Raw genomic sequence first — 26,874 nt, forward strand, 5'->3', positions numbered from 1 at the left:
CCCCTCCTGCTAATGACATTTCCTAGGCCTCACTGTCTCCTCCCATCCCCCAAGCGCCCCCTCTTGCATTTGATTATAAATATTTGAGGCCCGATCAGCGTTTCTTTCCTACCACAGAGTAACAGTAACTATCCTATTGTTTTTATACATAGAACTGAGTCCATGACCCGCCACAGAGGGGTCGTCTGCCATCAAAAAGAAAGCTTATTCTTCCTCCGGAGAGAGAGGAAGTGGCTTCATAGGCTCAGCATTGCAGCATCAGGTCTTTGTGAAGGGATGGTCAGTCTCCAGAGCTCCCCACCTGGTTCCACGCCGCTGCACGGCACATCTAGCCGTGTCTTGCTGTCTGCTGGCCTTACGGCATGAACTCTTCTTTGATAGTCATTGGGGAAGAGGAGACCAGGTTGGTGGTGCTGCTGCAGATGCCGCCAATGGGACCCGGGGTGCCAACGGCGGGCGGGGTGGGAGTGGTGGTGCTTGTGGGTTGCGTCTGCTGCTGCATCTTCTTCTTGTTCACCTTCCTCTCCTTGGCTCTCCGGTTCTGGAACCAGATTTTCACCTGTGGAAACGAGATGAGAGAGACGGACAGGCATGGCGGGGGGTGGGGTGGGGTGGGGAGAGAAACAGGGAAAGGAACAGCAGGAGAGAAGCAGGCAGGATGAAATATGGCAGTGAGCGAGGCCAGGGACAGAGGGGGAACAAGCATGTGGGAGGGAAAGAGCGTGTGAGGTGATGGGGACGAGAGGGTTGGAGGGAGTCAGTGCAAGGAGTCAATTCTCTGCCGGGTTAGTTTTTCTGTCTTCACTATTGTTCCTCTGGCACACACAGGATGGAGAGACTTTCCAACAGGGGGCGCCAGGGGATAGGGTGACCATATTTCCCAAAGGACACCGTGCAGGGCTAGCCTGAGCGCCCCCCCCCCCCAGGCACATTCCTCCACCCCCCACATTTTTGACAAAAGTCGGCGCTTGTCCCGTTTGCTCTTGCCAACTGATCAAGCTTGGCAAGAGCAAACGGGACAAATGCCCGCTTTTGCCAAAAGAGTCGGGACAGGGCTTAACAAAGGGATTGTCCCAGCCAAAACGGGACGTATGGTCACCCTAGGCAGGAAGGAACGAGGAGCCGTGGTGCGGGGCTTGGCGGGGAAGTCTTCGTTTTATGAGCCACGTCGCCGCTCTGAGCCTGTGCCCGAACACGAGCCTCCCGCCCCCTCAGAGCGCCCCTGATTCCTAACCTCGCTTCCCCTCTCCTCCATAGCTTTCTCATCTCCCCTACAGCGTTCCCATCTCCCCTAGAGGGTGCTGACTCCGCTGTTTTATAGGATCACCCTAAGAGTGGGCGGGTTTCAAGAGCTCTCCGCATTGGCCTAACTGTGCACTCGGGAGTTTTACCGCGGACTTCAATGGGTGCAGTTAGGCCGAATGTCCGAGGCTGCCTGCAGCAGCCCATCCCACGGGACAAGGCAGGCGCCACGTCTCAGCTGCCGGGGAGGGGACTGGCTGGAGGAGCCCTTAGCCACTGGCAGTGGTTGGATGGTTACCCATCATCCTCCCATTGACGGTAGCTGGTGGGGCGAGAGGGAGAATAACCCCAGCCCGGCCCAGCGAGTCGTGACTAGTGCAGCACTGACCTGCCGTTCGGTGAGCCCTAGCGTTGCCGCCAGCTCTGCTTTCCGCCGGATGGTGATGTAGCGGCTGTAGTGGAATTCCTTCTCCAGCTCCAGGCGCTGGTGGTCCGTATATACCACCCGGTACTTGTCTTTTGTTCTGGTCTTGCCTAATGGGAACAGCAGAGAGGACAATGTCTAGTGACTGGAGTGGGGACTCGGAGTGCCAGCTGGCAAGGGATGAGTGTGAGGACATTACCCCCAGGGACCTGCCGGCTAGCCACAATGCAATGCCATGGATCGCTTGGTACCACTGCAGTGCCCTGGTACCCAGAGGGTACCTTTCGGAAGGGATGCGGAAATGCTCTGCCCAGCAATTGCCCAAGTCAGTCCACCAGGGAGGCCCACAGACTCCTACCCGCTGGCAAGCAGTTGCTGGAAGAAGAGAGCTGGCTGGGGCGGGGGCATCCAAGAGAGAGATGACACCGTAGACTGAGGAGGAGGCTGTGCGGTATCTAATTGCACCCAAGTAAGAGAGAGACACACGTTACGGCACCAGAGAGAGACAGAGCGCCAGAGTCAGGTGTTGGAAGGCAATGATGGACGCTGGCTAGGAAATGTAGAATGAACTGGTTTGAAATGAAACCTGAGAACGCAAAGGAAACCGGAGTCCCTTGGCCATAAAACTCCAAACCCAACCTATTGGAAGAAGGTCAGGTTTGATCGTTTTAAGATGCATGCGCTAGAAGCCAGGGAGGGAAAGTGTAGTGGAGTCTAGGGGATGGGGCAGTGGATTGGGAATCAGGAGACCCGCACTCTGTTCTTCTCTCTTCCTCTGACTTGCTGTGTGCCCTTGGGCAAGTCGTCGTTCCCTGCTCCAGGCCTCGGTTTCCCCTCCCACCCTTTGTCAGTCTTATCTACAGAGATGGTAAGAGCTTCAGGGCCAGGGCTGTTTCTCGCTATGTGTCTGTACAGCGCCCTGCACAAGAGGGCCCTGCACTTGGCTGGGCCTCCAGGCAGTACTGCAACCTGCGCAAGAAATAATAACAGGAAAAAAAGATACCAGGATAGCTAAAGATTTTCCCCCGGGAATAACAGCAGGATTGCAGATGGGAACAGCAGCTATGTCACAGCAGTAGCCCCAGTGAGTTTACTGCCAGCTGTTTGGGGCCAGTTCTAGGGGTGAGCAAGCAGGGTGGTTTCTGGGTGCCAATTTCCAGGGGCAACATGTTCCTGTGCCCCTTGACTTTTTCCCCCTTTCTCTGCTGCATTGGCTGACCTGGTTTTTCACTGCTGCTTGGCCAGCCGGAGTTGGTTTGTTTGATTTTCCCCCTCCACTGCTGAGGCGGGGGCGAAAACGTTTTCCACCCTGGCTGGCAAAATGGCTAGGGCCGCTCCTGCAGCTGCAGGCGAAGAAACCTAAGGGCCGAGCTCTGTTCCTGGATACCTACCCGAGACTTCTAGCAGGTGACCCCAGCGAGCAGTGCACCTAAGGAGGGAAGAAGGCCCTGAATTGCTCACCACGGCCCCTAAGTAATAGTGAAGCAAAGGGGCGGCTTATGGAATGTGCTATGAACACACGTGTGTCACTGCCATTGGGACAGGGCAGTACCACTTTTTCAAAGGGCAGCACCTAAGTTGTGTCTGCAAACGTGGGTTTTGTGCACAAAGCAGATGCAAGGGTATATTTTGCAGGTGCAGCTTAGCTGTCCACCTTCGACCAGCGTTTAGCGAGACAAAGCGTAGGGCAAGTTACTTGTTTGTTTGTTAAATGAGTTAAATATGTTCTTTGGGGATATTTGTTGTGAATCTCTGCATCTGTTCACTGAATAATTGTTCGCAAACATATTTTTCTGTTACTCTGTTGGGCCCATTGATTTCAATCAGGAGTTCAATAGGGCTCTTTGTAAGCAGCGGATTTGATTTCCATATGTTGATACATTTCACATGTAACACTGGAAAGGAAAGTGAACTGTTCTTCAGATCCATCACATGGTAAGTTATGTGAAAGTTGATTTTCTTTAGAGATGGCTGCTAGGCGGTAATAGAATGATGTATAAAATATCTAGAGCCTATATACTGTAATAGAAATGATGATGATGATTAATAATAAAAGACAAAGCAGAGATGGAGCCCCAAAACCCCCAGACTCCGCAACTGGACCCCACACATTTCTTCTCACCCCCAGCCATAAGTAATTTAATTCCTCTGTATAACTATTTTCTCCTAAATGGAAAAATAAATGTAGAGGATGATACACAGGTCTCCTGCATTAGCTCATTCAGTGTGTGACATATATTTAGGGATAATATGCAAACCAAAAGATAAAGGTTTAATGAAAATATACAGTAAGAGAGAGGGCTCTGTCTAGGAGATCCTGTGGGATTTTGCAGAGTAAGACCTAACTCTAACCACACAACAGGATAATGAGATGTATGCGTCAAAGACCAGGGATGGGTCATCCATTTTGCTAATCCACAAAGGTTTTGTCCGACAATTCTAGGGGTCCAAAATGTAGCATATTGGCTTTGTTAGCATTAAATGCAAATGTCTGTTGAGCAATCCACATCGCTACCAAACAGAAGCCTAATTGCAGCAGACCATTCAGCTCCGCAATACCACGAGGCTGCCTGAAGACAAATGAGTCATGCACAACAGCGTCCTTGTGTACAGACAAGCAGTGACTCAGAAATACAGCAAATAGATACAATATAGGCCTTTGATGGTCCTGCCATCTCACTTATTACATTCCTGGATCAGTGGACATAGCTCCTTTCTTTCAAGACGTTTTAAAGAAGAACTGGATATACCCACATCAACAGGTTTACTAATAAGAATGTTGTGATTATCCCTACCAAATACCCAAGAGAGAGGGCAACAAACACAGCCATGAAAGTTTGTTTCATATCCAGAAATTAATAAATTCTGTTCCAGAATGGCAGGTGGGTCATGATGGTGTTTTCAACTGCATATTCAACATCCTCCTGCCTGGGAATCAGTCCATTTGTCTTCTTGGAAAACACAGGACAACAGATGTAGATGCCTGTCTTTTCCTAAACTTTTGCCAAAGAGACTGGAGCTGTACCAGGGAACAGTGGGTGCAAATCCAAAGCATCTTAATGAATTTCAATTGAGTTGCTCCGGATTTACATCAGTGTCACTGAAAACAGGGTTTGGCCGTGTGTTTTTTGACCTACAGAAGTTCTCCAGAGCTTGACACAGCAACAACTAAGAGATTTCCAAAATTCAAGAAGGCAATGGGCCAAAATCTGCTCAGTTGCACTGGTGTAAACCTGGAGTCACCCCACAAAAGTCTGTGGAGTTACACAGATGTAAATCTGGAGTAATAGAGGGCAGGATTATGTTCAAGACAGCTCATGCTGCATGGTGCCAAAGCATGGAAAGCCTTTTTCATTCAGAGGACAGAATATTGTCACCTCCCTCTTTTTTAATTTGGAAAAGCATGTGAGTGTATTAAATATGTTATTGGAGTGTCAGTGTAATACTGTAGCCATGAAAGGAACCATGAAGCCCTTCCAAATTAAGAAGTGTCAGCAATAGATTCCATAAATCATCACAACCAGTCCCCCACGCCCCCCCCCCCCCCATATACAGCTACCAGATACTTTTCTTGGATCAGTTTAACCAGGATGACATCCTTATATGGAGGGCCCAGTTCTTAGGTTGCTTGACACCCCTGCATGGTACAAAGCAGCTGGAAACCTGGTGGACACTGCCCTTCTGAAGATTCCCTCTGTGCAGTGCCATAAAGAATCTGTGAGTGCCATAAAGAAAGTTTAGTGCTTTCTAGCATCCCGTCCTGGGACAGGGGACCTGGCCAGGGGGAAAAGGGCATGAAAAGGGATGTGAGAAGCCCACTGGAATCTCTAAAGAGGGGAGTTATCTGCTTTAGTTTTGTTTGTCTTTATCCTTCTTTAAGAAAAAAAAATGTCCCTTTCTCCTGATACTGGAAGATTCTTGTATGGCTTGTTGACGCCATCTCTCCATGATGACGGCCATCAGTCACGCTTGGTAAGACTGGCGTAGTGAAAAGGAATGGGGGAGCTATGTATGATGTATGATGTATGTGTATACCGCTGCTGTGGAAAGTCCAGGCCTGGAGACCAAGATCCATTCCTACAGAGCAGGACAAGGTAACGGGATACAAAGCCTTTCACTTCAAGTTCTCTGGTTCACGTCTAGCCCAAGACAGGAACGTTGCCTTGCTCTAGAGCAGTGATCCTCACACCTCAGTGATTCAGGAGCCAAATTAGTGATCAACATTACCCAAAAGAACCACAGTCGTGTGAATTCATTGTTTCATTTCCTAAAGTACTATCGATTCACATGTAAGCAGTATGCCAGGGGAAGTGTTTCGTATAACATAGTAAAAGCATCCTGACTGGTTAATAACTGAGATTGGCTAATAATTAAATGACCCAGTGTTTTAATACCATGTACTAAAAACAGCTGCAGGAGACACGGCTTGGGACCCTCAGCCTGAGTATCACTGCTCGAGAGGCATGATAACATATTGTTATATTGTCAGACAATTCTAGGTGTCCAAAATGTCACATAGCTCTCCTAGGTGAAATAAATGGCACCTGGTGGACAGGTATCAACATCACCACAAAGCATGGGCAGCGTGATATTCTCATGGGCATGTCTACTCACCCCAGGAGGGGTTCCTCCAGGAGAGGACTGGGCCCCATTGGCGGGCAGTGGAGGAGAAGCTTGAATTGCTGCTTCGGTGCTGTTCCTGTTCCACCGAGAGACGGCTCAGCCTTCCTGGGCTGCCAGCCTGGAGCCTTTCCACAGCACTACTCAGGCCTGCTCTTCACATCCCTGTGCCCCGCTCACTGTACCCTGACTCTTTGGGGGCCTGGTCTTTGCCCAGTCTGCAACACCATCTTCGGAGAGCTAGAAATACAAGCATACAGCCTGCCTGGCTGCTAGTCGATTTACTATGCCCATCACCGGGGTATCCGAACGCCAGTTAAAAAGATCAGCATCCATGGCTCATGTGGAAATGTCCTAGAGGCTCTGCTGTGGGACAGGCTGATTTGTCTTATTATTAATCCCAGCAATCAAAGAGGATTATTGACCAAAGGGAACTGAAGCAGGAGAATGAATGCAGCAATGGAAGCAGTGGTGAAAACGGGGCAAGATTTGCACGCAGAGTGCAGGGGCGACCCAACTGACTCAGTGAGCAAAATGCAAAGCCAGTGGCAAGGGACTGAAAAGGTTCCACTGTGAGTTGCTCATTTTGCATCAGTCTGGGAATTTCACGTGGCTCCGTGTCATAAAGGCTCCAAGACTGGCACTTGGCCTTTTCTGGCCATCAGTTAGCTCCTTGCGCACAGGAGGGTAGCCCACAAAAGGAAGAAAGCAGAGGAGGGACAGGGCTCAGAGGAGGAGACACACACTAAAAAGGAAGAAAGTGGGACCTTATGCCCATCACTGTGGTATCTGAGGGCCTTGCAGCCAATGCCTGGCCGGCAAACCCAGGCCGATAAAATATTAACTGGTCCCTCCCCCAAAACCTTCCTCTAAAATATAAGCAAGCCCATTTCTGAGGGTAAAAATATAGGAGTGCGTGTGAGTCTGTCCTTTTTTAATTTATGAGCAGCAGCCTGGGCATTGCCTGCTGTCGGCCTCACCCTCGGGATGGAAAGGCCAAATGGCAACGGAAAGGCTCTTCCTGGTAAGGGTGGGGCCGGGCGTTATTACACCACCTCACCTACCCGAGGCTTGGTGTTGATCGTACCCATGTTTGAGGGTGGGAGCAGGAAGCTAAGCCCCTTACCCCAGTCTGGTCTCCCTGTGCACTTGGAACGCTTTGCCCAGCAGGTTCCAGCCACCAAGTTGCCCCTTTCAGCCTCTCCGGCTTCCTTTGCCGCCCCATGGAGGGTTTGGGAGAGGAGGGCCCGAGGTCTCTGCAGAGTACACCAGAGAAGGAACCGCTGGAGTGGAAGACACAACACCCCCCTGCAGCCCTACCCAGCTGGATTTTCCCCTCACTCCGGGAGGCCTCAGCCGGCCGGGTGTGTCTCTTCTATACCTTCCCCATCTCAACGAGATGGGGATTTTTTTTAAAACGGTTTCTTTCATGGAAAGAGGAGAGGAAACAAGGGTGAGCGTCATCAGAGGGCAGCGGCTCTGTGGCGGCCTGGGGCTTGCCCTGGGCCACGGCACAGGACCCCAGAGGGAAGAGTCCTCAGGAGAGATGTTGAGGGCAGGGTCACCCTGCTGAGTGATTTACGAGGGATCAGCCCACTGGCGATAAGAGCAGGAAAGGGCAGCCACCACAACAGGTGCTGTATGAGCGTCGGGGCAAAAAGCAGCTGCTTTTCTAATGAGTAACCAAGCCCAAGCCAGTTTACTTCCTGCTTCCAGTTTGCTACCAAGCCAAATGCAAAAGTGTAAGCGTGTGTCAATACATTCATATGTGTGAACGCATGTGTGAACCCGGGGGATGTGCCTGCATATGGGCGCAAGTGCTGGGAGACAGCTGATCCTGCTGGGACGTGACCTGAGGACCCCCGGCTACAAAAGCGGTCGCTCACCTTTTCAAGTGGAAGCAGGATTTCCATCACTGTACCACTCACCGGGGCTTTTGTGTCCTCTCTCTAGGCCTCTGGCTGAGGAGGCCATTGAAGTGCATGTACTCGGCAAACAGCCCGAGCGTGTGCTTGTGCATGCAGCCAGGGTTGCTCACCCCTGTGTCAGTGTGTGTTCGGAGGTACACAGGCGTGGAGCATGGATTTGTATGAGCACCTATGTGGACAGAACAAGAGTGGGATTGCATATAGCACCTTTCATCTAAATAATAATGTGCACATCTATGCAGCCTTGCATTAGAGGATCTCAAAGCAATTGACAAGCAGCAATTAAGTCTTCCAAGAACTCGGCGAGGTGGGCAAGAGCACAGCAAGTCTGTAACACTGCCAGGAATAGAACCCAAATCTCTTAGAACTGGGCGTTAGCCACTAAATCACACGTAGCAGAAAAGACCTAATTTGATCATCACTTTCATCCCTTGCCAGTAGAAGGGAAGCAAGGTAGTAAGACTGGCTCACGTCATATATGCTCAGAAGAGAGTACCTAAATTTGGCGCTGGGACGATTTTTATAGGGATTTTATACTGAAAGCCACTGAACAAAACTCTAAATGCTGCATGTGATGGAAACCGTGCACTCGGATGCTATTATTACTTCAAGCCAGCACCTCCAGCTCCAGTGCCCTACCTCAATTCCTCGTCATAGCTAGCAAGACCGAACAGCTTGGTGACCACTTAAGAAATGTGTTTCAGTGTGAGAGTAAGTAGGTGTAGTTGTGCAAAAGAGAGATTTTATGTGTGTGTGTAACACGTGCAAATATAGAGCGAGACAAACACAAGGTTAAGAAAAGGGGCCTTATTATATTATGGACCCACCATAGCAAATCCACGTTTACTGTTGTAAGACAATTTGCATTATAAATCTGATTTCCTCCCTCTAACTTCCACAGACTATAGGGCCTTTCCATCTGAAATTTGCATCTATATTCTCCTGCTTAGGGGGATTTTTGGCGAGGTTTTTTGCAATTGTGAAGTGGATCACACCGGCTGTGTATGCAACATGTGACTTCAAAAATTACTGATAAAAGTTTTGAGCTAGGAACTCTAAAAGTGTTGCAGTCACTAGATGCCAGAGAGAACTAGTGCACAGATGTGTATTAAACTGTGCCCGATGGATTATTGAAAAGCTATTAGCTAAGCAACAGGAAAATGGAACATCTTGGGGGCCATTGCTCCATGTATTCTCTGCAACAGCGATAACTTCCGTGCGGAATTCTGTGCCTCTCACAACTCCTGCAGGCAGAGTATGTGGACAAAGTGATCAGAATTGCTCCAAGTCTCTAAAGTTACAAGCTGCGTAGGTGCAGCCTGAAATTCATTACCTGGTCAGGCACCCCTGGTCCTGAAATTTATAAATTCCGTTCATTAATTCTTAAGGGTCCTCTGCGTAGTTTATAAACTCTGCAGGGATTCTTGCAGAGTTAAATTTTGGAAGGACTCCTTCCAAGTTTATAAGCACTGTAGGGCTTACAAGCCCAAGAATTTATAAACACAAGGAGTCATGAAGAAGTTGTAAACTCCACATGATCAGTGAGGTGGAAACCAGGGCTTCTACTCATGCAGAGCATATGGAAGCTCCATGGGAATCTGACTTCTAACTCTCTTTGCCCTGACTATTGTTGTGGGGGCGGGGGAGACCATTGGGAAGAGAGGAAATAAGATTAAAAATAAATGTTTGAAAGTCAAAAATCAGATGGTGGGTGAATCCTGAACGTTCCATGAATTTTAGCAGGAATTATTATTCATCCAAAAGTCCTGCGGGAAATTAGTCATTCACTGTTATTTGCTGTTCACCGGGTCTCATTAATTAATGCTCCTCTTTGTTTCAAATGTTTCAGTCATCTAATCAGGCAGATGAAACAATACCATGTGACTTGAGCGACCAGTCACTCACCACAAACATTATTATTAACCTTGTTTATTATGTTAGGGCCTAGCAGCCAACCAAGAGTGGGGCCTCATTGTGCTAGTACCACACAAACACAGAGTAGACAGGTCCTCCCATGTGGCACTTAACAATCTAAACAAAGTAGCAAAGATTGCACATTCAACCCAAAGACTGACGGTAATTCATCCCAACTAATGGTCAAATGCAAATACATCTGCTGAATTCTAAAGTGGATTGTGGCAGATTTAGAGGCGGAAGAAAAAACCGAAATAGTACTCACAATGAATAATTCAACTCTCTTTAAATACAAATGCAGAGTTGCAAACTTAATTCTATCTTTACAGTGATTTTTGTCCATAACAGCAGCGCAGACACTGCTGTCAAGCTCACCTCAGAGCCTGAGCCCAAACGTCTACACAGCTGGTTTTAGTGCGATAGCGCAAGGCTCGCTGCCGTGGGTTTTCAAACACAGTGTAGACGCACCCTCCGTGGTGGGTGTAGAAAGAGAGAGGGCTTCAACCAGGCATTTGTGGTGTCGAGCTCTTCTTTGCAACAGAAAACGACTCGTCTGAGAGATGAATGATGTGCTCGCTCCGCTCAGTCGCATTGGAGTGAATTAAATCGTTGGTGGCTGGGACAGAAAGTCACTCATTATGCAAAATCCTTCGGCCACCAAAGATTTCACCTCAAGACAGCTTTGCTCTGTTTGGAAAGACCAGAGCTATAAAACTGGACCTTTATTTCCAGCAGTGAAGATGGGAGACTTAATGTATGTACTCTAGTGATGCACATTATTAAAAATCAAATCACATCTCCAACTACCCTCATCCATGTCCCTCTTAAGGTATGGCACCCCTCCCCCCCCCCCGCCACACACACCTGAGTAGACAGCCCTTCCATACTGTGTAAGCTTCATTTAAACCCTTAGGGGCCAATCCAGTCCCCTCCGTCATGGCTGCAGAGGCTCCCCTGGCAGGGCATTGCTCCAGGGTGGGCCAGGAACACATAAAGGACGTGCTCCCCTAGCATGGTAGAGAGCCCAGCTCTGCATTGCCCACTGCACTGTAGTGCGTGGGGTGGGGCAGGGCAAAAGAAGGTTGGGAAGGAGCCGCACCAGAAGGCAAACAGCGCAGCCCTGCAGCTCTCTCCTGCTCCTCGTAAAGGGGTAACTTTACTGCCACTCACTATGCTGCAGCCTCAGAGTCGCAACAGCAGCTGCAGAATGGTTCCGCCGGCTAGGACTTCCTTCCCCGCTGAGCAACCCGCGTAGCTCCCCAGCCCCCGGCGCAGCATCTGGGCTCTGTGCCGCGTGACTACATTTGGGCCCGAGGGCAGAGCTCCCGTGATCGTGCACAAGCCCGCTACACTGGGCCACACCAGCCTAAGTGTAAGACTCATTCACGCGTGATGCAAGCCTGCAAGGATCGTGCGTGGAGTGTGGATGCCCCCCCGCCCACGCTCCCCAAACATGGAATCTTAAATTAAAACACAACCCCCCGGGGCCCAATGCTATGTTTCATCCCCAGCTGTTTAAACTGACCGCACGGTGCTCCCGTTCTCCAGAGAAAGGTCCGGTGTAGGGGCAAGTGCTCCAGTGCCCCGGGCCCCTCAGGAGCCACAGCAGCAGGGAGGATGGGCTTTAATGAACAGCCCAGAAGCCACAACCGAGGTCTCCATGAGCACTTTCCACCCTGCCATTAATAAGTGGGCACATGTCAGCTAAGGAAGCTTACAGAGCCACCTGCAGTGTTGCCTACAGCCACCCTTCTCTTTGCCACCCTGCCCTCCGACAAGGTCTGAGGGGAGGGCCAAGGCCCCCACACTGGGAGCTTGAGCCAAATGGGGGCTGAGGGATCGCTCAGTGGTTTGAGCATTGGTCTGCTAAACCCAAGGTCGTGAGTTCAATCCTTGAGGGGGCCATTTAGAGATCTGGGGCAAAAATTGGGGATTGGTCCTGCTTTGAGCAGGGGGTTGGACTAGATGATCTCCTGAGGTCCCTTCCATCCCTGATATTCTATGAGTCTTTTGGGTAGCTCTCAGGCAGGCCCAGTTGCGTGCCATGGAACCTGGCCTCAGGTTCCTGAGAGTATCAGCATGAACTCGCTCCCTCTCCCTGACATCAGATTCTCGCTTGCCATCTTTGCTTTCTAATTCCCCCCTATTCCTTATAAATGAAGCCCGCCTCTCCTGACAGCCTGGCCACGGGCCTCCTCAGGCCAGGAGCCCTTAACTGGCAGCTCAAATTTTTGAAAACGTTATCACCGCCACTTGACAATCTGCAGCCAAGTCAGGCCGGCTTCTTTTTAATCTTTCTCTGTCCTATCACAATCATGGCAGGTGAATGACTGGCCGCAAGGAGCCCTTCACGAGGCCAGTGGGAAGGATTTCAGCACCAGGATCAAGAAAGGGCCAATGTCTGTGTGGGGAGAGGGTATCATTATCTTTGTTAATATATAACTCTAATAGCCCTCACCTTAGCCACGATTAGATAAGGGAGCAGCTTTAATGTGCTGTGGAAACCAAAAGGGACTCACTTCTGAGCGTGTGCACACAGAGACACACACCCACTCGCACACATGGGGAGGGGGACGGGGATGGTAGGTTGGGTCCAGATTCTGAGCTGCACCCAGCATCCACCTGCTGCACTGCCTTCTCACAGATAAGGCCTCGTGGGCTCTGCCTGAGATCGCGCTTGCTCTGAGACAAGGAAGGGAGCTCCGGCCTCAGCTCCAACGCACAGCATGTCCCATTATACCACGTCTCATCAGAACGCACCTCTCTCACCATCTCCCAGCAGACTGGGATTGGCTGCGGCTGGGTTTAGGAGCTGGGTCTCCATCCATCTGCTGTGGCCCATGCAGCCCCAGACAAGGCGCGCTTTGTCGCTCCCTCCTAGCAGGGGAAGAAAGGGGAAATAAAAACTTCTTCCTGCTTCCTCTATTCCGTACCCTGGACTAGAGCAGCCTGCGTGAGGCCAGCAGATAAATGAGGAAGTCAGAAGTCGCTGTTGGGGCTAGAAAGCAGAGTTTGGCCTTCAGTGAGGTCAAGGCGAATGGAAGATCCCACTTGCTCATGCCCAGAGAGGCAGCAGTAGTCAAGCCTTTCTCCCCAGGACTGACCTCCTCTTCCTGCTTCAAGACAGATTCCTCAATGAGGAGCCTATGAGACTAGGCACCCAAAAGAATACTTTGGCATTGAATTGATTGTGCAAAGAACAGAATGATTCAAGGCGTTAGGTCTAAACTCAAAGGAATGAGCAAATATAGGGATGTTCAGATTAGGGTGGTATTAGGAACTGGAGGCTCAGGAAATACTTGGGAATATTCTGATTTGGAATGGAAATAACTGCACTAAAGAGTGACGGGCAAGGGCGTAAAGACAGAAACAGCATTGGAGGAGCAGGCAGAAGCAGAGGAGGGGTGAGACTTGTATTTATTTAACAGAGGTGGCTGTTTCCTTCAAGAGATAGTTACCAGAGATCCAGCCAGCCCTGGGTGCGGAGGGCACAGCTGATGCAGCAAATGGGAATGGCTAAGAGGTGGGCACCATTGTGTTGGCAGGTGGATAACAGGCATTCGGCATACACTGCAGCAGCAGGAGCAGCACAAATGCACGCAGCGAGGACACGAGAACTGTACAATTTTATGATGGTGATGGACTCATGAGCACAGTGATAGAAAGAGACACAGATTGGAGCAGGTTGTGTTGTGTCCCTATATAGCGGCTGCTCCACATAGAGGACAAGAGCCTACTACTGCTACCAGCTAGTGGAGTTACTCCTTTAGCTCAATTGGTAGAGGCTGGTGTTTCTGGTGCTGAAGGTTCAGGATTATATGCTCATTGACAGCCCCTGGTTGGGACCCTCTCACAGGGGAGAGCACAGTGTGGGGGCTGGGGTTGGCAGTTATTAAACCAAAGTAATTAACACTGGAAACTCCAACGAGGGAGAGTGACCTCGAGAAATGCCAGCTGGTGGATGTGGTCAGGAGCACAGAGCGCTGAGTCCAGCCATTTATGCCTCAGCGTGTAGCACTGCTGATCAGCTCTGCGCATCTGGCTTCACTCATCCGCAGTTAAAACTAAAACAAAGAATGTAGGTTTCCCTAAACCATATGAATAACGTAATAATAGACTGGCCTCCAGAGTCAAAAGTCAGAAACATCCAAAACTAAACAGGCAGAACCTGCAGCAAGCGAGCTTGAGCCAGGCCAGCTGTCTGAGAAGGGCACAACGCCCTGTGTTTGATGTGTGTGTAGTGTGGGGTGCCTGTGTCCACCTGTTGCTAATGCTGCCTTCTCTGCCCCTCACCCTGCACTAGCAATGAAGCCAGCAGCAGAGCCTGAGAGAGGGTGGCACTTCTGTCCATCCATCTGTCTGTCCCCATAAGGATCTTCTCTCTCTCTCTCATGTAGCCCTTTCCATAACATCTAGCTGCCATTTTTGTTTTAATTTTTTTGATGATGAAAATCCGTACGTATCCAAATGCAACCATGGCACAAACGTCGACTAATTACACCTCTCATCACCCCTGTGAAGTAGCTAAGTACCTACTATCCTCCCTGTTTTATGGATGGGGAAACTTAGGCAGGGAGGCAAAGGGACTTGCCCAAAGCGACACTGCAAATCAGTGGCAGAGTCAGGACTGGCTCTCAGAAACTACGGACTCCAAACCCTGTGCTGACTGCTCCTGCCTGCACTTGCTCCAACTTTAAATCAATGTCTCTTTTGTAGTTTGGAATAGGAGCAACCTACTGGTTTTTCTCCTCATCTCCTGCATGAAGCACAGAGAGGAAAGCAGTGATGGCAAGATGGCTGCCACATCGGTTACATGACTGAGATTGCAGATCTAGACACTTATTGGTTCTCATGAGGTTTGAAGGCCTCCCACTGGACTCTAACCCTCTCAGACAGCCAACCATTTTCCAACCCTTTCAGTGTGAATAGCCCTGAGGTTCATGCTCGTCGGCCAGTGTATGATTGGAGTGGCCCCTCCCTAACATACATCCCTTCCGGCAGCACCCAAAGCAACAAGAAGAAGCCAAATATACAATACACCACTGTCAACCATGGCACATCTTCCTAAGAAAATCACAGAGAAGAAATATAGAAGTAATTTGCTGCAGGGGCAGTTACTCTATTCTCTACTGTTGCAGCATTATCCTGGGTCCTAAGAAGCTTCTGCAGCGTTTCAGTCACACAAGACCGACAATCCTTGCACTACAACACTGTGGGGTTTGTAATACTGAGCCTGCACCCCTCACAACTCGGTCCAGCCTCTTCCACCAGGCCCACAGATCCTCAGAGTATGTACCCGTAGGGTCTATCACTATTATCTTACCCCACAACTCTTGGTAAATCCCACCAGGGTCCATGAGAGCCACAGTCCCTTACAATATCATCCAGCAGGATTGCCCACAAGTAACTATGAATCCGGTACCTTAAGGGTATTTCCATGGGCTGGCTTAGAGAGAAGGGGAATGTGCCAGTAAAGAGATGGTTTCCTATTAAAGTTTCTAAACTATACATGCAGGTGGGGGGTGGGTATTTTATTATTGAGATGGTAGGGAGCTTGATAGCTCAAGGGGCTGATAATGGGACATGGAGAATTTCGCCCCTCAGCCAGTTATTCTGGCCTGGGTCAGGTCAATAGTCAACCACAAGCTGTTACCAACTGAAGGCTGCTCAGTAACCTTATATGAAATGTTTGACGGTCCCAGTTCAGTTCTCACTGCAAAAGGGCTCCCATCACCGATAGAAATAATGGTAGTTGCCTCCTAGTTCACAGTGTCACCAAAGAGGCCAGGAACTGAGCAGGAGGACCTGGGACCTGGGCTACACGTCCTTATGGAAGCACAGTAATCATAACGCTTTGCACTGATACAGAGCTTCCCCTCAGAAGAATGCCACACACTTTCGGCACATTATCTATTTTGCTAATGAGGTTGCATGGGGAAGCTGTTACCCATGGAGCTAAGTGTTCCCTGGCCATCAGTCCTCAGGACAGCCAAACCAGCACATCCCACCATCACTAAACCCACTTTGTCTGAAGGAAAAGAAAGGCTGAGACAACAGCCTCCGTCTGAGAACCTGTGAGCCCCGGTAGCACCTGCCTTCCCTATTTCTACCCACGCTCCTTTGTCGCCCTTGTATTTCATTGACTTCAGGCAGGAGCTCACGGTAGCTCCTACAGGGTGGGGGAGCCAAACGCACGATGGTTGAAGGACACTGTCCTGGCTGTGAATCAACAGGCCAGGTTTTCACAAGCCCTCTCCTACCCCTTTCTCAGCCCCCCACCACAGGAAGTGGAGTAGCAAAAATATAGATGGTCGATGAAACACTAGGGGTGTAATCTCGCTTTCTGAGGGGAAGGGGATGTCAGGTCGTAGGTGTGGCCAACAGCCGGTGTAGGAATCCTGAGAAAGCCCCTCCAAGTGTCCAGCAGCCAACATTGTACGTGTTCCAGCAGAACTTTCACGTCCACTGAATGGGAAAATTCCAACGTCCCATGTGGGAGTTTTCATTGCAAACAAACTTTTGTTTCATATGCACAAGTATTACTCCTGGGGAATTCTGTGCCACTGTGCAGAATTTCCTTTTCCCCACAGAAATGCACTGCCGCCACTATGGGCTGCCAGACCTGGCAGAGCCCAGCTTGCACACCGAAGACACTGCTGGCGGGAGGGAGTGGGAGCTAGAGGGTTCCTGGTAGCTGCAGTTCCCAGCCTGCACACAGGAAACTCCGTGCAAGCCTGGGACTGAGCATCAGGCTCTTTCTCCCTCTGGATTCCTGGGCTCTGAGGAGGGGGAGGGAGGTGGGTGTCTGGGCTGGGGGCCCGGGGGCTGTTGCTGGGCTCTGAGGTTGAGAGGTGCAGGTGTATTGGCTGGGGGGTGCCTGCAGCTGGGCTCTGGGGGGAGGGTGTCTGGCCCCCTGGCTGGGCTCTGGGGGGGTCAGGGAGCAGAGAAACAGTAACTGGATTATCATAGGGGTTTCTTTAACTCTACTCCAGGGGGAATTTTTGTGTGTGTCTCTATTGTTACAGAAATGCTTGCTAACAGGTATTATGAAACAAATTACCAAAATAATTGAAACTGGCGTGATTATGTAGTTTGTTATTTTGACAAATAAAATTTCCAGAATTTTGCAGAATTTTTGTTTTTTTGGCGCAGAATGCTCCCAGGAGTAAAGCACAGTGTTCATCTAGTCAGGGAACAGAAATAATGCCATGTGACTCATCTTATCGGACCAATCACAATTAACCGCTACATCTCCAGTGCAAACTATTCACAGAAGACTGGCTGCAGTCAACTATTATTTACAGAATTGTAGTTGATTTGAGGGCTTTTGTCTGAGTGGGGGAAAAAGTGCTTCCAGAAATATGAATTATTTCCCCAGTTTTGTGCCTATCGGAAAGTGGTTGTCAAAGGCTCCACAGTGCTCCAAAGCCAGGCTTAGTTACAAGTTAAATAGAGAAAAACCCAGTCCCTCCTGGATCTCGCCATAACATTAGAGGAATCTCACAGCAGTGAGGAAGGATCAAGAACCTGTGAGAATTGCAAACCAAAGGAAGGATTTCTTAATACAACCCACAATGAAATTCAGGATCCAGCCTAGGAGATGGTAGAACAGCTACAGTTTTCTATGTCACCCATCCCTAATCATCATCACACCCCCCTATTTAATGGAAAATGCACTGAAAATGGTGCTCTCTCTGAACCATAGGTGGATTAACTGTTAGGACGATATCACAAGCAGACCTAGGGCATGTATTTCACGCAGACTCGTCTCTCCCCTTCCAATTCCTCAGAATTCAGCATTGATTTTGGCACCTGGCTGATTCTTTTGATTGCTCGCCCGGCTTTTCGTTAGTACACTGCTAAACCTCCCATCAACCGTACCTGCTGTGTAATGTCATATGTGGGAAGGTAGAGCTGAGGCAACAAACAGATCAGCTGGAGGGTGGGTGTATTGTGTACCAATTTCACATGGTTCGCCACACCCTGGCTAATGAAGCATGGGCCTACAGCCCCAGCCTACCGTAATTCAGCACCTCTCAGGATTTTGCCTGCTGTGTCAGAAGGAGCAGTGCCTTCCTACAAAGCAGCTGCAGACAGTCCCTGAAAAAAGAAAAGAAGGACTTGTGGCACCTTAGAGACTAACAAATTTATTAGAGCATAAGCTTTCGTGAGCTACAGCTCACTTCATCGGATGCACTGAATGCTTATGCTCAAATAAATTGGTTAGTCTCTAAGGTGCCACAAATACGCCTTTTCTTTTTGCGGATACAGACTAACACGGCTGCTACTCTGAAAACAGTCCCTGAAGATACTACAAAAAGAACAGGAGTACTTGTGGCACCTTAGAGACTAACAAATTTATCAGAGCACAAGCTTCCGTGAGTTCTTTTTGCAGATACAGACTAACACGGCTGCTACTCTGAAACCTGAAGATACTAGCCCATCTTTACAGCATTTTCTACTCTTTTCTCAACTGCTTTTCAGCTCCCAGCCTCTGCGCCACAGTCAAACTGTCCAGAGCGGGCCTGATTCTCCTTGCGCTTATAAATCAGGAGCAACTCCACTGAAGTTCATGGAGTGACCCCAGTGTAAATCTGGTGTGAGAGCAGAATCGGGCTCCCTTATCACCATGAAAGCACGGTGTTGACAGAGCGGGAAGGTGGGCATCCTTGAAGGTTCCCCCGTAAGAAACCTCCTCCGTTGGCCAGAGGTTTTAAGTGTCCCTTCACTAATCTCAGGGTATTATCTGGCCTGGCCTGTCACGTAGGTATCTTTAATGCTCAAGGGAAGCCCTTTTTTGTTCAAGGAAAGTCAATTCTAAGAAAGTTTGAAAACTCTGTACCTTGGACAGGCGACTAGCTGTCAACAAATCCCTGGGTTAATAATTTAAGGGTGGCGGGGGTGGCTTGGGTGTGTACGTGCATGTGTGTGGGTATATAGTGTGTGTGGAGGGTGGGGGGTTAATTGTGTTAAGGACTTTAACAATGGTGCATCATTTACTGAAAACGCCCCCCACACGCACACAGTTTAGCAGGCTGAATGAAATATACTGACCTCCTCAGATGAGACAATCCCCCTATTCACGAAGACATTGGGAATGGCTGCAAACGTGCCATCCCTGAGACTTCCTGCAGCAGCATTTCCAGAGCAAAACTTGCCACAACATCTCAGTAATTAGATTTGCTCCCCTCAAGATTTTGGGGTTAATACCAGAGATGAGCAAATAGCGTGGGGAAAGTTCTGAGAATACTTGTTTGAATTCTAGACACATTTTGATTTGACCGCGCTTGCAGCAAGTTTAACATTTGCTTCCCACCAGCATTCAAGCGCTCAGACGTCACTGACATGAACGTTTGCAAAAAGCAGACTTTTTCCACTCATGGATGCACCAAAAAGTGAAGTTTTAATTGTACAATCAGCTGCAACATTTGAAATTCACACCATGTTCGTGAGTTACACAAATCCTAGAACACAATCCATACCATGCGCTTTATGTAACTCACCAGCACTGCATGAATTTCAAAGTTCAGATCTGAAACATTTTCAGCAAGCCCTTCCTAAGCTATTTCCAGAGCGAGGTGAAATTCACAAGGAGGTTTGCAAATAACTGTGAACCATGAGCAAGCACGAGACTTTCACACTCTGCTTGTGAACATTTTATGAGCAGAAAAAAGAGGTGACGTTCGACAAATAATTTGTTAGGAATTATGTGTTCAATTCTATTGAATGCTTGGTTTCTTAACCAATTGCCCAACAACACTTTCCCTGAAGTCTCTCAATTCTCTTGCATGGTACAGACAGCTGGGACCTCTCCCCCAAATAGTTTGATAGTTCAATTGGAGGAGAACATGTAAATATTTAGCGATAACTATATAAAATGTTCCCTTATTTAATTAAGGCCTGTCCAAAGCTCATCGAATGACTCAACTAGAGACTTTTCATGGGGTCCCCTGGGCTTTGGATCTCTCTATAGGATTTGCACCCCTTTCTCCCATATAAAGTTTGATGTTATTACAGTATCTTATTACCTAGGAAAAACTCTTTCCCAGCGGCTTTCAGGCTAGAGACTAGTAGCTGTTTATTCAAGGAGTGACAGAGAGGAAGGTGTAATTTATAACCTTCTGAAGTATTATGATTTATAGCACTCATAATGAAACTGTTGATATTTATAGTAAAAATGCTGTGGTATCAATTTCCTATTTCTTTGCAGCAAGGTGGGTAGTTAATCAATCCAGGCTGATTAATGCCCAGTTTATTGATTGCAATAAAACAGTTCATTTAAGCATTTCTCCCTTACCTGTGCCAAACCTGCCTCTAGGCTGATTACTTTTTGTCTTAATAAAGAAAGTTTCTGAAGCATTTGCCTGTTTTAAAAAAGAATGGCCCAGGAAAGCCCTCAATATTTTATTTCCATTAGGTATGAAGGCCCTGATTCTGCAAACGCTCTGCATACACAAATCCCACTGAAGACTGGGGTATATAAACAACATCTAATTGGTGCTAACTGATACAAGTCAATGGGAGTTTTGCTATTGATTTTGGTGAGGATTTTACCCAAGATCTCCCTGCAGGATGAAACTGCAGATTCTTACTAAGAACCCTGTTGTCCTACTCAGGCAAAAAATCCCACGTGTGGAGTGCTTGTGCATGGAGGAGAGGGACAGAAATTCTAAGCCAATTTTCGAACAAAATGAACCGGTACTACTGGATATTGTCTGATTCGGCAGCTCTTTCCCGGGGGAAATGCCCATGGACTTTGCTGGGAATTTATCTTGAGTGAGGCCTGCAGGACTGACTTCCTGAGGTAAGGACTGCAAGAATGGGCTTGTCATTAGAAGCCAACGATGCACTGGGCAGACGCAGAACTTGTTTTACACCCTCCTGATTTTAGACATGGCTGGGGAGGGGAATTTCCTAATATGCATTGAAGGAGACAATGGCTACTTTATTTGGCCTTTGATGTGTATTTAATCTAAGAGATATGAACTGAGCACCTCACGATATTTTTCACAATTCAATCAATCCAATTGTCATTTAACTCAATCAGAGGCGCTTTCAAGCCCCCATTTTATCTTAATTCCACTCCTGGGTGTAAAATTATTAAACAAGGTTCACCCAGAGAAGATGTTTGTTGGTTTCTTTCTCCCTTTATCAATTGTTTCAAACTTCTGCCCCTCCCAAGTTTCTCCTCCAAGGGCTGACCTGAGAGCCCAAAACTACCCCGTGCAGCTGGCTCTTCTCTTGATAATGGTGGATCATGGAGTTTTGATCATTCCAGGATCTCACTGAGCACTAATCAGAACGGGAATAAATTCCTGCCCTGGTACCGGGGGCTCTGGAGTCATCTACCCAGATAGTAATATCATGATTCACTCATCACCTGTCCTCTCCAAGGCCTCAATTCTGCTATTTGCTGAATGTGCCTATGCAGAGCCCAGTGGGAAGGCAACAAGCTGCAAAACTGGGCACAGTATACGACAAAGAATTCACATGTGCTCTGCTCTAGTCAATTAATAGTATACATACAATTAATTCAATTAGGATTCCTATTGTGTAATCAATTATTGTTGTTGGAGTGCCTTTAATCTCAAAGTGTTTCTCAAGCTATGTACTTCGAGCACCACTGAAATGCGACCACCTCTGGGGCAGAAATGCACAAGCAACTCTTGCACAGTACAACAGTACTGAGGGGATGGGGTATTTTCGGCCAAAGATATCTGGGCAAATGCCATTGCCCCTGAGAAATGCCAACAGATCTTTAGTGGCCACATAGAGCAGAGAGGGTCTCATCTGAGAACACCGCACCCGCCATCTTACCCCGTGTTGAGACCCTCCTCTCCCAAGCCAGTCACTTGGGAGAAAGAGTTCCCATTCCTATATCCTGAGCTACTGCTTCATCCAACTCATGACAGCTGCACCCATCCTGCTGCAAGAGGGAGAGGGCATCTGACCTGGTCGACATGTAGGTTTTGTATTCGTATAACTATTTCAGTTAGGAGTGTGACTTTTTACTGAAATAATGACACTGGAGTGTGATTACACTGGTGCATCCCAAGACTGGGTGCAGTTATACCAGTATAAAGATGCCTTGTAGCAGTAGAATTTATTCCCCTTCCGGTATGGGACTAGCTGTACCAGTATAAGCCCTTTTATACCAGTATAACTGCATCCACACTAGGTGGCTGGTACTGCTGTAATTATGTTGCTACAGTTGAAGCCGTACAATTTTTGTGTGACAACAGCAGCAAGAGATGACAACACAGCTCAGCAACGGGACCTTCTTGGCAGATGAGAACCCCCTATGGCCATATCTGTCCGCTTCTCATTCCAGCAGAGACTGAGGCTGTCCCTCATGACAGCCCTTTCCCCTTGGACTCAGGTCTCCTGCATGGCAGTGCAGAGCTTTCTCTCTACCCGCTACATCATTACCCTATCCAAGCCACTCAAACATGTTGGAGGGGGTTGTTGTCAAAACTTTGAAAAGCTGCATAAAATAGGAAGTGCAATATTTAGATCACAGCCAAAGTGAGACACGGAGCATGTCTCATTTTGGCTTCTATTTTATTTAAGTTCTGATACCACCCCCACCCCCATGGCATCTGGATAGATGGATGAAAAAGATCTTCAGTGCTGGTTGATCACGTTCTAGCAGGGACATATTTCCAAGCTGAGGGGCTGGTAAACCCACTCAGATTCATCTGATTTGTAAAAATTCCCTTTTCAAAAGGACACCTCCAAAACTCTCTTGACCATGAAGCGTTAGGTACCTGAATTTTAACTCGGAACAATTGGGTGGAAGTTAGCAGGAATTCCTGGGTGCTGATCAGTGGCCCGACTGGACATTATTGGCCTGATTTTCAAATGTGATCCCCAGCAGCTCTCATAGAGATGGATAATTGCAGCTGAGTGCTGGGCAGTTTTGAAAATAAGGGTCTGCACCGATTTCCCAAAGCAACTTTTGAATCAGAATCTTCCCTTGCTAAGGTATTTATTCTGTGTACTGTGTGCTCCCAGATATGGTCAAATTGGTGCAGATTATATGATTAGTGTGTAAATGAAGATTTTTAATATTACCAAGACCCAGTACTAGTGGGGGGGCATCCTAAAAATCTGTACTCAGATACGTAGAATTTATACACAGCTTAATCTTTCTCCCACTGCAATCAACGGCAAGATTCCTACTGATTTCAATAGAGCAGGATCAAGCCGCAAGCTGTCTGTTCTGGCCCAGATCTGTACAGCCCTGCAACTCCACAGATATCCACTTTAAATCCAGATGCAGATATCTGTGGACCATTTTTGCGGCTCATGGATCAGATGTGGATACAAATTCAGATCGGCCCCTTTTGCTAATGTTGAGTAGTACCTTACTGAGCTACAAGCCCCAGGAGAATTTGAAAGCCCACAATGCTTCTCGGCTGTATTACTACTTGAGGAGTAAGTAAGGCAGTACTCAGTCTAGTTAGGTTCCTGGATTCGACCTTCCACTGTCATCTTGGTCAACTCTGAACCAAACCCAAACCAATCACGGTAGGTGCAGACATCTAATGCACAAATGGAAAATCAGGGATTCCCCAGCCTGGGAGTGTGACTCCCCAAGACAGACCATTGAACATATCACCACCTACTGCCCAATTTATAAATATGAAGGAGGCATTACTGCAATAAATTCTGCTAACCCTGATGTAGCCATATGGCTTGATCAACTTCAGGGGAAATTGTAGATGCTGCTCTACACCAGCCATAGGAAAGAAGAGGTAAGGAAGACAGAACTGGACCCCTTGTAAGGGCAATTTAAGTGATGGGCTGGTCTACATGGGGAAATTTACCACTTCTGGTCCGCAGCTCACTCTGGGCAGATTCCTGTTGCATGTGAAGCCAATGCCAGTAGGATCTGCTCCTCAGATACATATATTTTTTAATAGGAGTCCACTTTGAGTTTGATATTGCTGGGGCTTTGGGGTCCTCACACCTGATGATGATAACCCCCATTTGAGGGGCAGTGATATGTAGCTGGTAGCCTTCCCGGTCAAATCTGGCTCTCCACATGTCCCCTGAAGCGGCCCACCTAACTCCAGTGGGGCTCTGGGATCTAGGGAGGATCTAGGCAGCAGGATTTGACCCAAAGGCAGAGCAGGGAAGGGAGCAGAGAAGGATAAACCCCAAGCCGGGCTGGAGATGCGGGGCAGCCAGCCATGGGTCCAAGCCACTCACAGCTGGCCCCTTTCCAGCCTGGATTTCCCAGTCGTGCCAGAGCCCTGCCGGGTTGGCGATGCAGTGGGAGAAGGCCCCTGTGCCGCAGGCTGGGGAGGTCGGCCAGCAGGAGCTGGTTGGGCCAGTCCCCTTCCAGCCTAGGGCCGGGTCGGGGGCATTGGCCAGGCCTTGGCCGCCCCGGCAGTGGGAGCGGGGAGATGTCTCTGGGGCGAGGCCCTGCCCCGCACCGACCTCTCGGCTCGGCTCGGAACATCAAAGAGCAGAGCAGGGGCGACAAAGGCCGAGGACAATGGGGCTGCTGGGCGCCCCGCGCCTTCCTGCAATCCGGAGTCACTCCGGATCTGCATGACAAAGGGCAGCGCTTGTAAATTTGGGCTGCCCCCACTTCCATCCCCCCTGCCTTAAACAACCGCGCTGCCTTTGAACTGGGCAGCCGGGCGGCCGCGGAGCGTGTTCATTTGGGTTGGCCTGGGGAGAGACTTCCACCTCCTCCCCCCCCGCCGGCCCCCCGCCTCCGGAGGGGTCAGGAGTTCAGCTGCGGCCCGGAGCCTGCGGGAGAGGCAGCGAGGTGCAGCCTCGAACCACGAGCGGCGGGGCCCGGGGCGCGGCGCCACACTGCGCCGGGAGGCAGGGGGCCGGGGAGAGCAAGCCTGGAAGGGGGAGCTGGACACACACACACACAACCCTGCACACCTCACACAAACCTCCTCTCACACACAAGAGCCCACACAACCCCTACACACACAGCTCTCTCACACACAACCCCCCCCCCGCACCTCCCACACCCCAACTCCCCTATACACCCCCCCTTTCTCACAGACACACTCACACAACCCCCCCTCTCCAGCCCCCACCTCACCCACACACAGCGCGGGGGGGCGGGGGCGCTCTCTAAAATCAGTGCAGGTCACTCCAGTGACTCGTGCAGGGTCTGTCCGGGATCTCCCCCAGAAAGGGTCTGAGCGATCAGAAACTCTCTTCCCTCCTGCCGCTTCCCTTGGGGATGTGCGCTCCCAGCTCTCGGGCCCCAGCCCTGATCCCAGTGGGGTTTGGGAGAGGCCCCCAGTCTGTGCTTAGAAGCCTGTTGCTCCGAGGGATAAGCTCTGGGCATTTCTTAACTACACCCGAAATGACAAAACTAGAAGCCACTGGGCCGCCTGAGATCGAAACTCGCCCGTTCATAATCCCTGGCTCCCAATAGCAGAGGACAGGAGGGGATATAGGCTGCCTGGGTCTGATCCTGCATGAGCGGCACACCCCGCACTCGGGGGGATTGGGGCCCTCAGAGCAGAGCGTCCCAGGCTGGGAAAAGCCAGCCTAGCACCAGCGTCTCCTTGCCGGTTTGAGGAGAAACGGGTAAAACACCCAGGCCCTGGAAAATTGGGCTCTGAATCGGCCCCTCTCCGAGGACCATTGGGCTTTGGATCAGGTCTTGGGTGTTTAACAGAATGGCGTGACCCGAATTTGGAGCTAAACTCTTTGGATTCCAGTCCAGGCGGGCTCCAGGCAGGGCCGGGGGTTGAAGAGAGAGGTCTTTGCAATAGGAAAGGAGGACTTGTGGCCTCCTAGAGACTAACAAATTTATTTGAGCGTGAGCTTTCGTGAGCTACAGCTCACTTCATCGGATGCAATAGGTTTCCCCTCACCGGGGACGGCGATATTGCCCCGTGGGGACTGTCACTACCACAAAGCAAGAACAAAGCACTTTTATGCAGCTCTACTGGGCAGGGGGAAATGCACTTTGACTCAGGGCCCGTACGGGCCAGCTCTGGGGACACGCTTGTGAAAGGACCCCCAGGAACCTGAGGCGTTGCAAGCAAAGTCTCCGAGATTGTAATTATCCCCCGAAGTTCAGATGGACGAAACCGCCGGTATAAACTGCGTGTAAATATTAATTTACAAGCCCTGCGCTCTCCGAAATACCCTGGCACGTTACGGTGTCATTGACCAGAGCTCTCTAGGGTAATGGGCATTTGAAAACTCAGCTTCCCCCAGGCCGAATGCTGCCCTCCCTTCCTGGCATTGTTGGGGTGCAGGTTGCGCCCCAGCTACGACCTACGCAAAGACAACCCCGAGAGGCCGGGGGCGAGGGGGGGTCCTTACCACTGCTGCTGCTGGTTGGGACGCTGCGCCTCATCCACTCATAGGGGGTGCGCCTTTGCGCATTGGGGGAGAGCTGGGCCACCGAGCTGTTGATGGCTGGAGGTAGGAGTCCAGAGCCTGGCGGCTGAATTGGGTTAAAATCAGGGGGGCTGAATCCGAGCTGCCCCGGGTTAGCGACGGAAGAAGCGGCTCCAGGCCCGTAGGAATGCCAGTCCTCCTTGGTGGGTGTGTATGGCGACCCCCAGGCGCCCGCAGGCTGCCCATGGTGCGGGTCACTGTTAATCCCTGGCACGTGATGGTAGCTGGCAAAATCCGAGTATTGAGGGGGCGCAGGCACGTAGTTCTGGGGGCTGAGGTTCAGGCTGGGGTGCCTGACCGGGGCAGGGTACATGTTAGTGTCCTTATCCAAAAGATAGCCCACATACATCA

At 49.6% G+C, this 26,874-nt stretch overlaps 1 protein-coding gene across 1 annotated transcript; it reads right to left on the reverse strand.

Annotated features, from left to right (window-relative positions):
• Positions 1-111: 111 nt before the first annotated feature.
• CDX1 (caudal type homeobox 1) lies at positions 112-26,874 on the reverse strand. The gene is made up of 4 exons (XM_037907356.2): positions 26,468-26,874; positions 5,188-5,221; positions 1,631-1,776; positions 112-559 (listed from the first exon to the last, which is right to left on the reverse strand). Exons 1-4 carry the CDS (start codon positions 26,870-26,872, stop codon positions 356-358), a joined length of 789 nt encoding a protein of 262 aa, XP_037763284.1. The 5' UTR covers positions 26,873-26,874; the 3' UTR covers positions 112-355.

This window comes from Chelonia mydas, chromosome 8, assembly GCF_015237465.2.
Source record: "Chelonia mydas isolate rCheMyd1 chromosome 8, rCheMyd1.pri.v2, whole genome shotgun sequence".
Lineage (NCBI taxonomy): Eukaryota > Metazoa > Chordata > Testudines > Cheloniidae > Chelonia > Chelonia mydas.

Bases quoted from the DNA above. Each gene is read 5' to 3' on its own strand.
- CDX1 (XM_037907356.2), bottom strand. From the start codon at position 26,872: ATGTATGTGGGCTATCTTTTGGATAAGGACACTAACATGTACCCTGCC. The intron at 1,777-5,187 runs GTTGTGATGATT...TGTTCCCATTAG, and splicing joins GGGGGGGGCGTGGGGGACTG to GCAAGACCAGAACAAAAGAC. The intron at 560-1,630 runs GTCAGTGCTGCA...TCGTTTCCACAG, and splicing joins TAGGGCTCACCGAACGGCAG to GTGAAAATCTGGTTCCAGAA.